The 13,446-nt window shown below is 45.3% G+C and overlaps 1 protein-coding gene across 18 annotated transcripts in view; it reads right to left on the reverse strand.

The window, feature by feature from the left end:
* Positions 1–13,446, reverse strand: part of MAGI1 (membrane associated guanylate kinase, WW and PDZ domain containing 1) — a 301,269-nt gene that overhangs the window by 31,661 nt on the left and 256,162 nt on the right. For all 18 annotated transcript variants that reach the window (XM_021409802.1, XM_021409816.1, XM_021409818.1 and 15 more), the window contains one exon: positions 5,353–5,384. In XM_021409802.1, the coding sequence (XP_021265477.1) occupies positions 5,353–5,384 (32 nt within the window). The remainder of the gene's footprint in view (positions 1–5,352; positions 5,385–13,446) is intronic.

Below are 13,446 nucleotides of genomic sequence, written 5' to 3' on the forward strand. Positions count from 1 at the left end.
ATTTCCCTGGGAGAACTTGAGCAGCTCCCTGCAGCAGATCCAGGCACAGTCCTTACTACAAAAAACACTTTTCCCTTGCAGCCCCCACATCGCAAGTGGGTTAACAACAGAGTGCCAACTTCGTGTCTCTGCTTCTCAGAGCACCCAGAGGATTGCAGCAGACCTTTACAAACGTGAACATGTCTACTTGCAGTTTGATTTCTTTGTTTTAATTGAGCACATTACGACAGGAGAAAATACGTGCCCCTAATTCAAAGCTTTTTGAAAAGCAGTATCTCAAGAGCACTGTCTGCTCAATATTTAGCTAAGCAGGGTACATAATTCCGAAACTTGCAACAGTGTGCTCATACGAAGCAGAGATCACATTTGCATTGTGGAGAGAGACATAGTTTACTGGGCATGGTGGTGATGGGCTGAGGATTGGACTAGATGACTTTAGTGGTCTTTTCCAACCTTAATGGTTCTATGATTTGTACTATCATAGAATCATAGAATGGCGTGGATTGAAAAGGACCTTAAAGATCATCTAGTACTACTGAATATGCAGCAAAGTCCTCCCTCATAAAGAGCTCCCCAAAGGCTTTTCAATGGAGATGACCTTGGCACCAAGGCTGAGTCCCACCTCCCACCTGCTCCAGCACAGGGAACCGGCGTGTTGTTCTTACAACATCCACGATTCCCTGGTTAAAAAGAGTCAACAACAAAAAATGAAACCTCCTGCTGACTGAAAACATTGCAACAGGAGTCTCAGCTTTGAGAGACCTTGCCATAGCAAACCTAGATGGGGCAGGGAGCAGTGCAGGGCAGTACAGGGGGCTGAATGCACCTGGGTGTGGGGATCCACTCCTTTGCTCTCAATGCAAAACCTCAGGTGGCCAATTGCTCCACACAAACTGATTACAGAGGAGAAAGTCACCATACCAGCGTGCCCTTTTCTGAGTCTTAACAATAATCTTTTCTGGTTTTCAAATTGCACATATTTTTGGGCTTACATTGAGACAAAAAAAAAAAAAAAGCTCCAGCAGTCCAAATGGTTTTGACATTGCAGCCTCACATTCACATTGCTGTTCCACCACTAGCACTTTTAAAAATGTTATCTCGATTGACTAGAATGTGAAAATGCCTTTGTCCTTTAAAGTAATTTTGAACAAAGCATGCCTGCTGTGATTACTCATCCACAGACTTCCAAATACAAATATCTGAACCAATTTCAAACATTTTTAGCTTTTTAAGTGGTAAAAGAAGCTAATTCACAAGCAGCCCTTCAGTCTTTAAATGCAGCAGTTTAAAAACATCCATGCTGTAGATAGTCACTCCTTTGCAATTAAAAAAAAAAAGGAACACACAAAAAAACCAAAAACAAACAAAAAAAAATCAACCCACACTACAACTCTTAATCCAGCCATCTGGATTGTTTTGCTTGTTTGGCCAAACTGCTAAAATAACTAAAAGCATCCTGTGAAACTTCAGGCCAATCTCCCTGGAAATAACTGGCTTACAGAGCCTGGAGTATGGGGACTAAGATGAGAAGCTTCATTCAACCCTTGGGGAAATCTTGAGAACTCTCTGAAAACTTTCTGATATAAAGAGAAACAAAGTTAGAACTTGCAAGAGCACTCTCACTTTCTGATACGGAAGACCTAAATACTGAAGAAACTATGAATTCTGTTTTCTCTTTGGGTTGCACACGGAAGTGTCAGCACATCTCAAGCAAAACCACCTCTAATTAAACAAGGGTTGCAATTGCAAATACACAGACATTTTGCAAGAAACAGGGGAAAACTTCTACAGAGGGACTGTTGTTTTTCCCAACAACATCTTTAGAAAGCCTGAAATGTCTCAGCTTGGGAGCTGAATATGACAAGAGAAGGGGCACTGAACTGCCCAAGGCAGCAAGAGCACCCTGCCAGACTTTGTGGAGTCTATGGTCTTCTCTAGAGCTATAGATAAGAATAAATAGCTTGCCAAAACACTTTTCTTGACTGAAACTGGCTAGAAATGAAGATCAGAATGACTACCTTGAGTCCATTTGGGCAGACTGCACACTGAAGCAAAGGGGCTTGGAAAAACCAATCACTTTGCTCTTTTATAAGAACCAGGACTGAGAAAGTTGGATCACCTCGTGCCCTATGCAAGCCCCAGGTCTGAGATGCAATTTAAGGATGCATGTGCTGTCAGCTTCCCTACGCCTATGCTGAAAGTTTGTAGTGCTGATCCTGCAAATGTAAGACGGGGAAGATACAGAGGATACAGAGGTGGCTGCAGCTGGGGATGTGTTGGGTGGAGGAACGTGCAGCACAAATAAACAGCACAGGTTGAGGCACCAGGGTCCCAGGCATGAGACTGCAAGAGGGGAAAGCTACTGTGGTTTGCTCACGTGAAGAAAAGAAGGTTTTTCAATGGAGAGGGAAGCATCATACACGTGTGTGCTGTGGGCCAGTTTCTCCTGACAAAAACAGGACATCAAGCAGAGCCTACCCAGTCAAAACACATGGCGTGTCTATTGTCAAGGACAGGCTGTGCATAGGAATTGCATGTCGAGTCACCACTCAGCTACGCTGACAATGTGTTTATTTAGGCCCTTTTGGAATATGGAATATTTTGGAAAAGGAATATGCCAGGAAGAACGTGGCACTTTCTCCTCCTGCAGTGATGCTGCCGTCTGTCGATCAAGCTGGGTAAGTTTGTGCTGTTTGAGAAAGCTGGTGCTGGTGGCAGTGACAGCAAGCAGAGCTGGGAATGAGAATCTTTGCCCCCTGGTGGAGTGTTTTGATGCAAGCAACAACAACAAAAAAGAAGGGAAGAACAGAAAAGTTTGTTTTCATCCATGTTATAGCAAGATAATTGCAGGGGAAATTGCTACACAAAGGGAACTTGTTCACTGAAAATGTATACCCGCAGGCAGTCAATACAAAAACACTGTCTATTTGCATTTAAAGAAGAATCAGTGGGAAACTGAGCACAAAGCAGCAGCACAGGGAGCCGCTGCAGATACAGCCTTGGGCACAGCATAGGTGGGAGGAAGGACGCAAAGTGCCCAGTCCCTTGTCGGGCTGCAACTTCAAGATCTGAAGAGCTGGCACTGAAGATTAAAAAAAATACAAATCATTTGGCTCTTCTCTCAACATTAAAAACCTCTCTCAAAAGCTAAGAAACACAGCAAAGCTCATCAGAAGATGCACAGCCTGAAAAATACAGCACGGGAAAACTCAGCTCAAGGTAGAACACTATTCCCAGATCTTGCCACAGCTCTGGCACGAACAAAGACACCTCCTCCAAGCCGGGATGTACCCAACAGCCTGAAGTCAGCCCCCTGGGAATGCAGGAATGGGGCCGGCAGCTAAAAATAGTGTTCGGTGGAGAAAGAGACAGCTGCTAGCGGTGAGTCGGGAGTGCGTCGGGACTTTGGGAGAGGATGGGGGTAATGAGAGCAGACTTAGCACCGAGCTGGGAGGAGCAGAGGACAGAGAGCTCGTGCCAAACCCATCCCAGCAGAGAGTACCATGATGGGATTGGATGGGAACGAAGATGTGCAATGCAGCAGCACAGCGATGCAGCGGTGCACATCGTCGCTGCTAATTGTTGATGCAAATGATCCGGCATGCAGGCAGCAGGGACAGGAGGCTCTACTTCTTGTGTGCTTCCAAGGCCACAGCATCACCTGGGGCTATAGCAGAATCTACTGGAGGGAGCCTAAAGCAGGGCAATAGGTGAGGAGAAGTGCACGGGGGGCTGCTCCCCAGGGCTGACCAGCTCCTCCAAGCACACAGGAGGAGGCAATCTACTACTGCCTGCAGACAGGTGTAGCCCTGCAGCCTCTTTGTTCCCCAGGCAGGATTACACACGTTCAGCTGTTGCTTGGACTCAGGGCTTACTCTGACTCCAAACAAGGGTGGGCAGAACCCAGGGCTCAGCTGGCGCAGTGGCAGCAGCCAGACTTGGAACCGAGCGCAGCAATTCCTGCTCCGACTGGGGGAAAAATGTGCGGGCGGGAGCAGGAACGTGCCAGACGCCGACGTATCCTACACGCTGGCTTCTGTTTCACCAAAGGCTGAATTAATCCCTGCATATGACATAGAAGCGAACGCCCAGGGTCTGACATGCCTGAGCCCTGTGAGGGAGCACACCCCGCGTTCTGCCTCCCCACATTAATGCGAGCTGACAGCGGTATAGGCCTGCCCTCACGTGACTGTAATCAGCGCTGCCCTAAGCCATCAGAATCACATTAATTATTGCAGGGCTTTCTTTGGGGAAGAGCAGAGACTTCGTATTGTAAGCAGGAGCCTTCTGCTCAGCCCCTTAGCAAAGCCCTTGCCTGAGTTGCAGCACTATGGCCAGCGCCCGGCTCTAGGGATGGACTGATCCTTATGGGTCCCTTTCAACTCAGGATATTCTGTGATTCTATGAAATGAGCATCCTCCTATTTGTTTGGTGCTGGCTGCAGGGTTTGGTGCCCATCAAGGAGCGTGGGTGAAGTTTGGCACCATCTTACAGCACAGCAAAGACCTCTCGTGCACTCTGCTTTCCCAAAGCTACTGGGAGAGAAAAGCCCTTTTTTCCCCGTCATCAGAAAATTCAAAACTTTCAAGCTCAAGTATTTCATTTCCTTTAAAATGAAAGATTTCTTTTTGTTGCATTTAAATAGCGTATTAATATCTTCCACAATATCACGCACGGAGCTTTAATGACACTTTAGATCACAGCCTGCATGCTATTAGCTAACATGTCACCCAGCTAACAGCTTTACATGGAAATAAGATCAGAAGGGATAAGAAAGGGATAAGAAAACACCCTTTTTTTTTTTTTTTCTTTTTACTTTTTAGTAAGGAAACTCACACCTGCAGCACAATCCTGCTCAGCAGGAAAATGCCTGCAGAGCAAGCACTCAGGCTGTATTCACACGGAGCTGCACACACGCTCTGCTGGGGCTTTGTCTCTCCCGACACGGAGCACACCGCTACATTCTGCCTCTAATTCAGCTGAGGGCATCCAGGAAAACTCAGGGAGTTAATGGGAAAGGTTGGTGCCTACAAACACCCGACAGAAATTGCTATCTGGCAAGAAGGTGGAGCCTCTCAGATTTCCAAAAGGAAACAATAGCTTTTTTTTTTGGTAAGTTAAACAGCAGAGAGGCTCATCTGCCAGGAAAGGGGTTCTGCAAACCTGAGGCTTTATTTGCAAACTGCACTGCACTCCCCTCCTGTCCTCCCCATGCAGTACAAGCCGTGCAAGGTAACCACGGCTACGACAGAACGACAACTTAAAACAATTGAAACCCACAAAGAAAACCAGCCCAACTCATCCCCCCTCCAGCCAGACGGACGGACACACACAGCAGCGAGAAGTGCTTACCGACTTTGGGCTCTTCTTTGGGACCGGCAGTCCTGAAAAATGGCAACAAGGGAAAAATAAACATTAGCATCTAAGCGTTACCTTCTCGTACAGACCAAAATAATAATAATAATAACAATAAAAAAAAAACCCGCCTAGGTGTTTCATCCGAACGCAGCCATCTGCAGAGTTATGTCAGCTTTCGCTCTCGCGTCGGAGTTACCAGTCTGTTCATATCGAATCAAAGCCCGGGGAGAGGGGGAGCGAGCGCGCGGCAGCGGGGGCGCGGGGGGGAGAGCTCGCTCCGCATTAGCGATGCTGACTTGTGCCGCAGCCGCCGGGAGGCTGGAGAGGAACCCACAGCCCCAGCACGGTCCCAGGCGCTCCCCTGGCTGCCGGCAGCCTGCGCTCCCAATTAAGCCGAGGATGTTTCCTTTTGACGCGATCCGCTTGTCAGTTGCACCGGGGCCAATCACAGCGTTGCGGGGGGAACAGGTTGATTTTTTAAAAAGTCTTCTGCTAGAAATAGATTTTTTTTTATTTTTTTTTTAATAAGGGAAATGCGCGTCGAGCTGGGAGGCGAGGTGAAACAAAAGCAGGCAGAGGAGCGAGCTTTTATCCCTAAAAGCGTGAACGCTGCAGAGGAAACACGTTTCCTTGCTGCCCATCCTGAGTATAAATGTTTGAAGGCAGAGGTTTTATCTGCCAGCTGCAATTTCAGGGCTTGAAAGCAGCGCTGCGAGTCCTAACCCCGGGAGGATGCTGGGGGGCTCAGAAAAGGGAGGGGGGGCTCAGGCAGGTCGCATTCCATGCAAAGGGAGAGCACAGGAGAAGGTTTTTTCAAGGACAGCTTTGCATTTCGGAGCAGCCTGTGACAAGTGCGAGCCAAGGGAGAGCTCAAGTGGGATTTCTACCAACTACTTCTGCATGGCTCCATTCCCAGCATAGCAGACACTTGTCGGGGCAGTTTGCCTACAGCGCAGGACAAGCTGCCCCCTGGGCACGCTGCAAATCCTCCCCCTCTCCTGAGTTGCTGGAGAGGAGGGGGAACCTTGCTTTGCTCTGCACGGCACTCCAGAAAACGACCGCAAACCAAAACACAGATTACACTCCACGCTAAGTGCTCAGCGATTCAGACGTTTGAAATCTGCTTTTGTCTTTAGGATGTGATTTATGTGGCGTTTATGCTGCATTATGTTTACTACTTCATGCATTTTGCCTGCGCTAAGAACCATGCCCTCGTCTAACTTTTGCACGGAGAATAAAATATGTGATGCGAGCAAATTACAAATGTGTCTTGGAAGAAGCTCATTTTAAGGTAATTAGGGAAACACTAGTTCTGAACTGCGAAGTTCCACAATTAAAAATGATAAACAGAGCTCACTTTGCTACCTGCTACCTACAGACAGCAGTGAAAACTGAGTATTCCAAATGAAATAATGTTTTCCATTTTTGAGGAATATCTGCGCTCTGCACATCACTCCGGTGCATTTCCAGGCAGAAGCAAATACCCCTCGAGGCAGTGATTGATCGAGGGACAGCAAAACATCAAAACTGTCTGAACTAAACAACTACGGCTGCAGCTTAATTTCTGCTGACAGTGATTGTGCTTGCATAACGGGCTTTAAAAAGTAAAGCCCTAATAACGTTCACATTTTTAACAGGCATCATTTATCACAGACATAAGCACGCAGATAGAAATTCTCCCTCTCCCTCCTTCCACATGCATGCACACACGTTTACTCTCCCCTTCCAAGAGATGCTCTTTCCTATTAAATCAATAGGTAGAACAGATCTCCATGCATGCATGCACCCTTGGCAGACCAACACGAGCCTGAAGAAGTACTACGGCAATTTAAATGTTCACTGCAAAAAATAAAGCTGAGATGCAGCGGGGCTGTCGGTTCAAATTGAACCAAAATTCAGTGCGGTGCACTACGACCATTAAATGTTAAAATTTACTAAGTACAAACTACTGAGCAAACCTTTCCTTCAAAGTTTGCCATTAATTTCAGCTCTCCCAATTCCGAAGAGATGGGAAACAGTTGAAAAACGATGGAAAATGCACACAAGGCCATGGTTTGGCGGGTCCTCCAGAGGCCGATGAATCTCACAGTGTCACCGCTAAACAAGCAGTAATTGATTTTTTACCAAAATATGTGACTGCAGAGCATGTTCACAAACGCTGCCAGTTTTTCATGGGACAAGCCTCCAGTCAGGGGAATAACCCGCCGGTATGTTTTCCTGTGTCTAAGTTATTTATTCACCTAATTAGGGACTGATTCCAAACCCCCAGCTCCTGACACAGCAGGCCCAATGAGCCAATGATAGGCATAATGTGCAGTTTTCATGCTTAGATGATGGAAGGGATGCGGTATTTAGCAGCGAGGAACACAAAGCTTGCAGAGGCTCTAATTCCTGGGAGTGCCACTAGCAAGAAAACACCAAGCTTCTCCAAAAAGTTTATGGCAGAAACAAGTGCCCACACCTCTGAATTCAGGATGGCGTCAGATATGAATCACATTTGTCTTTCTGCTGCATTAACCACGTCCCATCACTGTTCAGGCACTGCTCATGCCACGCAACGCCTGGCTGTGCCCATCCTCCCCATTCTCTCCTGAAAGCTTTTAGGAGGTAAATGGGCCACACAGACTTGACAGCCACTCTGCTTCTCTTTGGCATTACCAAATGTTTTGGTGGTCGTAGTTATAACATTCCCATCCCTGGCTAAGAGAAGCCACAGGGCTTTGCTGCCACTCCTCAAATCTGATACGGGAGCAGTATGAATTGATATCAACACTGTTTGTAAGGCAGTTCTTCCGGGATCTAATCCACAAAGACACCTATCATTTGAAATGCATCTCCTAATCTTGGGGGTTTTTAGAGGTGCAGGTTACAGGAGATGGAAGGCAGAGCCATGGAAGAGGCTCTTGTCATCACAGAGTTAACCGTGTTTTAAAACAAACCGGCACATCTGGTAAACAATGTCAATATGACCTAAACCCCCTTGAATGGGCTCATTGTAGCTACTTACAAAATGTGACTGGAATTAAATTAATTAGAAAACACAAATTACTCTCCTCTAAATAACAATGTAATAAAGCAACTGCTTAATGAAAAATACCAGTGATCAGTGAGCAATCCGCGAGCACAAAAAAACCTCACAGACTCGACAGTAAGGGAAGAAAGGCTTCATACAAGGTTAGTCAAAAATGAGTCAGAGGCAAGGATCTAAATTAAACTAATTATCACAGAGATTATTACATTTATCTTAACAAAAACCTCTCTCTTTTTTCCCCAGTACTCCCTAAAGCTCTATGTACAGCTGGCTGCGTCCATCTGCTCGACTATGTTTTGTAATGTAGGGAAAAAATGCAAATCCTTATGCAAGTTCTGTACCATGACTTCAGCACTTTGAATGCCTTTACCCATCAGGAGCAGTTCTTCTGCTGGGTGCGATGCAGTGCAGAAAGTGAGGCCACAATACGGTTCATTTCATACTATTTACCATGTGTTAATTTTGCATTCTTCTGCAGTAAAACTTCTGATGCAGGGAAACTGTAAGTACCCCAGCCCGACCTGTGTGAGGATCATGGAAAAACCTAAGGACAAAACTGGAAATCGCCCCACGTCTTGCTGCCTGTAACATGCGGCAGGCCTCGATTTGTAAAGGAATATTTTCTCAAACCCTTTGACTTTATGCAACCAAAATAACCCAGGAAGACGACGACACGTGGCAAATTCTGTTCCACTGAACACATACAGAATACAGCATGTAACTACAAATCTGTACCATAACCTTGGCTGGATTCAGCTGACAGCTCTCAGAAGGCCATAGGAACTCACATATTTCCCAGATGGACACCAGACACATCACACCTCGTCCCACAGCCACACGTTATAGAGACTATGGATCAAAATGATCAAAGGCTGAGTCTGAAGGAAGACATCCAGTCCTCCCTTCTGAACGGCTCAGTCATGTGAAGGTCAGATGGTGAGAACAGTTTTCCCTCCACCACATTTACACATATATACACATATAAATATATTACAGCAAGGTTTCAGCTGAAGTTGGAACAATTCAATACCAGTTTGCACTACCCACCACAGGACAAAGGTGCCTGAGATTGCTAAGAGCCCATCCAGAAGGCAGACATATTTACTGCTTACAATGACAATTGCTACTGCTAAACATTTTTTGGTTTTGGGTGCTTTCCTACGCAGAGGAAACTAATAACTGCGAGGAGACCTTCACTTCTCATGATCACTTACAACATTTCAAATCAGGGCACTCTGTGGTCCATCTGTGTGCAGCAACAAAAAAGCTAGGGGGTAAAGGTCACCCGTTTGGTTTTGCCATTAAGTGCAAAGCCCAGAATGCACAAGAGCTGAAAATTAGGGGGAGAAGAATCAAAACACAAGGAACGGAACATTTCAGACCGCGTCACAAACATCAGCATTTACAGAGAAAACGTCTCTGCCTGGGAAAGAAAACCAACACAAGTTTTCCAAACGGTGCTGCTTACACTGTGCTGAATAAAAGCCAAAGGCTGTATCAAAGCAAGGAGACACTTTGAAAGATGAGGGGTAAAGTACCGGAGTCAGGGAGTACGCGGCCACATAACTGGCACCGCGCATCGATCGTGTTTTCCTACGTGCAAAACAAGGAACTCTAAATAATTAACGCTAATGGCCATTAGTGCTGCAGGGGGCAGGGGAGGGGAGGCTGGTGGTGACAAAGCAATCCCTTTGATTCTGTATAATCCACCGCCAAAGAATTTTTAATAAAGGACAAATATTATCTCACAAAAAATAGACGGAAGTTGATCTTTTCCAGACTGAAGAAAGAACAGGGGAGCACGCCAGAGTAATTGGCAGCAGGAGACACGAGTCTGCACGCAGCCACAAGGAGCAGCACCAAAAAGAGACCTTCCTTGTCCCTGCCCATCACTGTGATCTGCAGGAGTGTCACTGCGCTAGCAGAAACTTAGCTCTGCAACACAGGCTTCAACTGAGAGAATAATGTACACGGGAGGAATTTAGCCCTGCTATAAATCAAGTTTGGTAGCTAACAAATAATGTGAAAATTGCCACGTTTCTCATGCTAATGCTATATGCTAATGCTAATAATGTGGTGTTTTCAAGAGACCATCTCGGGCTTTCTTAACCCACTGGCACTAGCAAAAAAACATAATGAGGCATAGTACATTATCATCAACAAGAATTTCATTTCTAGGTGCTTTAAAGATGCTTAATTGTGTTAACTGCAATTACTCATTCTTGGTCAGGATGCCAAACAATTCCTTGCAATCCCATGTTCAGTCACATTTCAGCATCTCAAACCAGAAGTGATTATAGAAGCGATTAAGAAGATATAGGCTAATAAAATGCTATTTAATTACTGCAAATATATAAATTTAACTATGCTGTAAGAAACATATGGCAAAGCCAAGACAGTAAGATAATAAAGCAACTGAAAACTAGTGCGACCCTCATCCATCTAGCCAATGCTTGGAACCACGTCAGCCATTGTTATGACTTTATTTATGAAGTTCATTAAAGAAAGAGGTTTTCCTAAAGCTCAAGCTGTTGGAGTCGTTTGCTTAAATGAAAATTTTGGTTAACATTTAAACAAATATGTACACATCAGATTTCTTAAACCTCAGGAATCTGAGAAGGTGAATATCAGAATCAGAAAGCAATTAGAAAACCTCATGTCCTTTGCGTATATACATATGTGTGCATATGTGTACACCTGTATTACGTATATTTTTAATGCATTTTCATTGTACATAAGCATACATACGTGGCTATGCATGAAGATACCTACCCTTTCTCACCAGGACCCAAACCCATGAGTTGCATGCTTCACAATGTGATTCTTTGAGTGTGCTGCAATTTAATATTGTCCCTGAGGTTGAGTGAAATAAATCAGGTGTCCCGTTTCTGGCTTGGAGAGGCTTGATCCCAAACTACGCCTCCTCAGCTGGCTGTCCCATGGCATGGCCATGCGGGTCCCCAAGGGAGGTGGCACCTGATGGGCAATCTCAGGGGTCCCGCCATGCTTAGTATGGAGCAGGCTGCTAGAGGAGAAACCGTATTTTGCTGCTGTCACATTTATATTTATTCTGCTCAGTGGTGTTGTTTGTCTTCAGACTTATCACAGCGTTGTTACAAGGTGTAAATCCACCTACTCAAACCTGTTTTGCTTATGGTGGGTTCTATTGTTTTGCATTTGGAGAGCAGACCGCACAAAGGGGATGCCTGCAAATAAGGCCCCCCTGGCATTAGTTTGCTGTTGATATTAATAAGTAGCATTCCTTAACAATATGCTAATATTTACACAATGCTTAGCCAGATTCAGCCCTGGGGTGTGCACATGCACACATCGCACACTAACGCAGAAGATCATTACTAGAGGACAATGGATTTGCGTGTGTTTTCAAAAAAAACCATAACGTTCTCAATTCAGAGTACAGTTTTCTATGAAAATTAATCAGCAGCTCAGTGTAATTCCAAGTATGTAACTGCGCATCTCAGGAACTAACCCTTGAGGATCAGGATGGAGTGAAAACTTCCACCTCCCACATCCCTACCAACATGACTTTCTTGGCCGTGGGATCACCATCCCCAGCTGCACCACTGCCCAAAGCTCAGCCTTCTTCACCCAGCTCATCTGCTGCACCTGCCCTGCTGGCTCCCCATTACAGCTCGAGGAGCTGGCACAAAGGGCACTGTTTTAACACTCTTAGTTACCGGCACCATTACAAAGAGGATAACACCTGACCGAGGAAAAAGAAACATTAAATGAAGAAACAGAAATCCCAATGGAGAATGTGTAATAAGTAAATAAATAAATTTAGAATAGAATTGGAGACATGGGGACATCTATTTAAAAACAGTCTGTCTCAGAACAAAACCATCTACTAGTGCATTATAACACCTTCCTTCTTCCTCACTTTTGCTCACCAGCTGTTGCTTCTAACGAGTCTCCAAATATATTTAATTACAGCAATAAACAAAGACCTTTCTTACATTCCTGATACCTCATTAATTCTGTTATGACTGGTTATTATAATGCCAAATCAGGGCACCAGCCACTGCACTTACCTGCAGCATGGCTGATAAAAACCTGCTCCTTACAGGCACACACACACCAAAATGCCATGCTGGAGGGTGTAGGGGTGGGAGGAAAGCTGGGTGGAATAAACCCCTCTGAGCTGCACAGCCCCAAGTCTGCTCCATTTGCTGTGCAAATCCTGACGAAGATGTGGGAGGCACATCTCTAGTTAAATCTGCCTTACCTAGTGCCTAGTATTAGGTTCTGCTGTGCCACCTTGTGTTATGTCACATCACGTTTGATACAAAACAACACCATGTGGGTTTGGATTGCTCCACTTCTACCACTTCAGCTTTTAATAACAAAAACAAATCAAACATAAGAGAAAAGAAAGCCACAAAAAAAAAAAAAAACCTGCATAGAGAAAAAAAACACAGCAACTTTCAAAACCTCAAGCTAGGGAGTACAAAAGGGTATAGGAAGAATTTCAGTGCTCTCATCTTTCATTTGCTAAGCAACCTCCAGTTTTGTCCGCATCTCAGAACATCCTGCTTTCGGAGAGATAAGGTGGGTCGTGCAATAAAACATCCTGATGGGAAGATTTCGGGCATTTCTTTCTTCCAGCGTTCAGCAATTGCTTTGGTTTTCTTGCTGATTGTAAAGCAGATTCCATGCCACAGAAAGGCAGCCAAGCGTCTAACACGCACAGCGCTGCTATCGCGTTGTCAGCACGCGGCATTATGTGAAAGTGAAATGAGGTTGTGATTCCAAAGATGTTAATTGCTCATCTCCTTCCTAATCCAAGCGCAGGTTTCCTCCCGACCTCGAGGCACGCTTCATGAAATATCTTAAAAGTTTTGGGAAATTCTCTCAGCCCTTAGAATTAATGCGCAGTGTGTTAACAAAATGCCAAGCAATGAATCAGCAGCTGTTCCATCCTGTTCCCCCACTTCCAGTGACTGGAGCTCAATGACACATATATCTGCAGGACACGAGCTGGGGCATGGACAGGCCACGCTGCCAGGAAAATGCAGGGCAGCTGATGCAAAACTAAT

Source organism: Numida meleagris, chromosome 11 (assembly GCF_002078875.1).
Source record: "Numida meleagris isolate 19003 breed g44 Domestic line chromosome 11, NumMel1.0, whole genome shotgun sequence".
NCBI classification, from domain to species: domain Eukaryota; kingdom Metazoa; phylum Chordata; class Aves; order Galliformes; family Numididae; genus Numida; species Numida meleagris.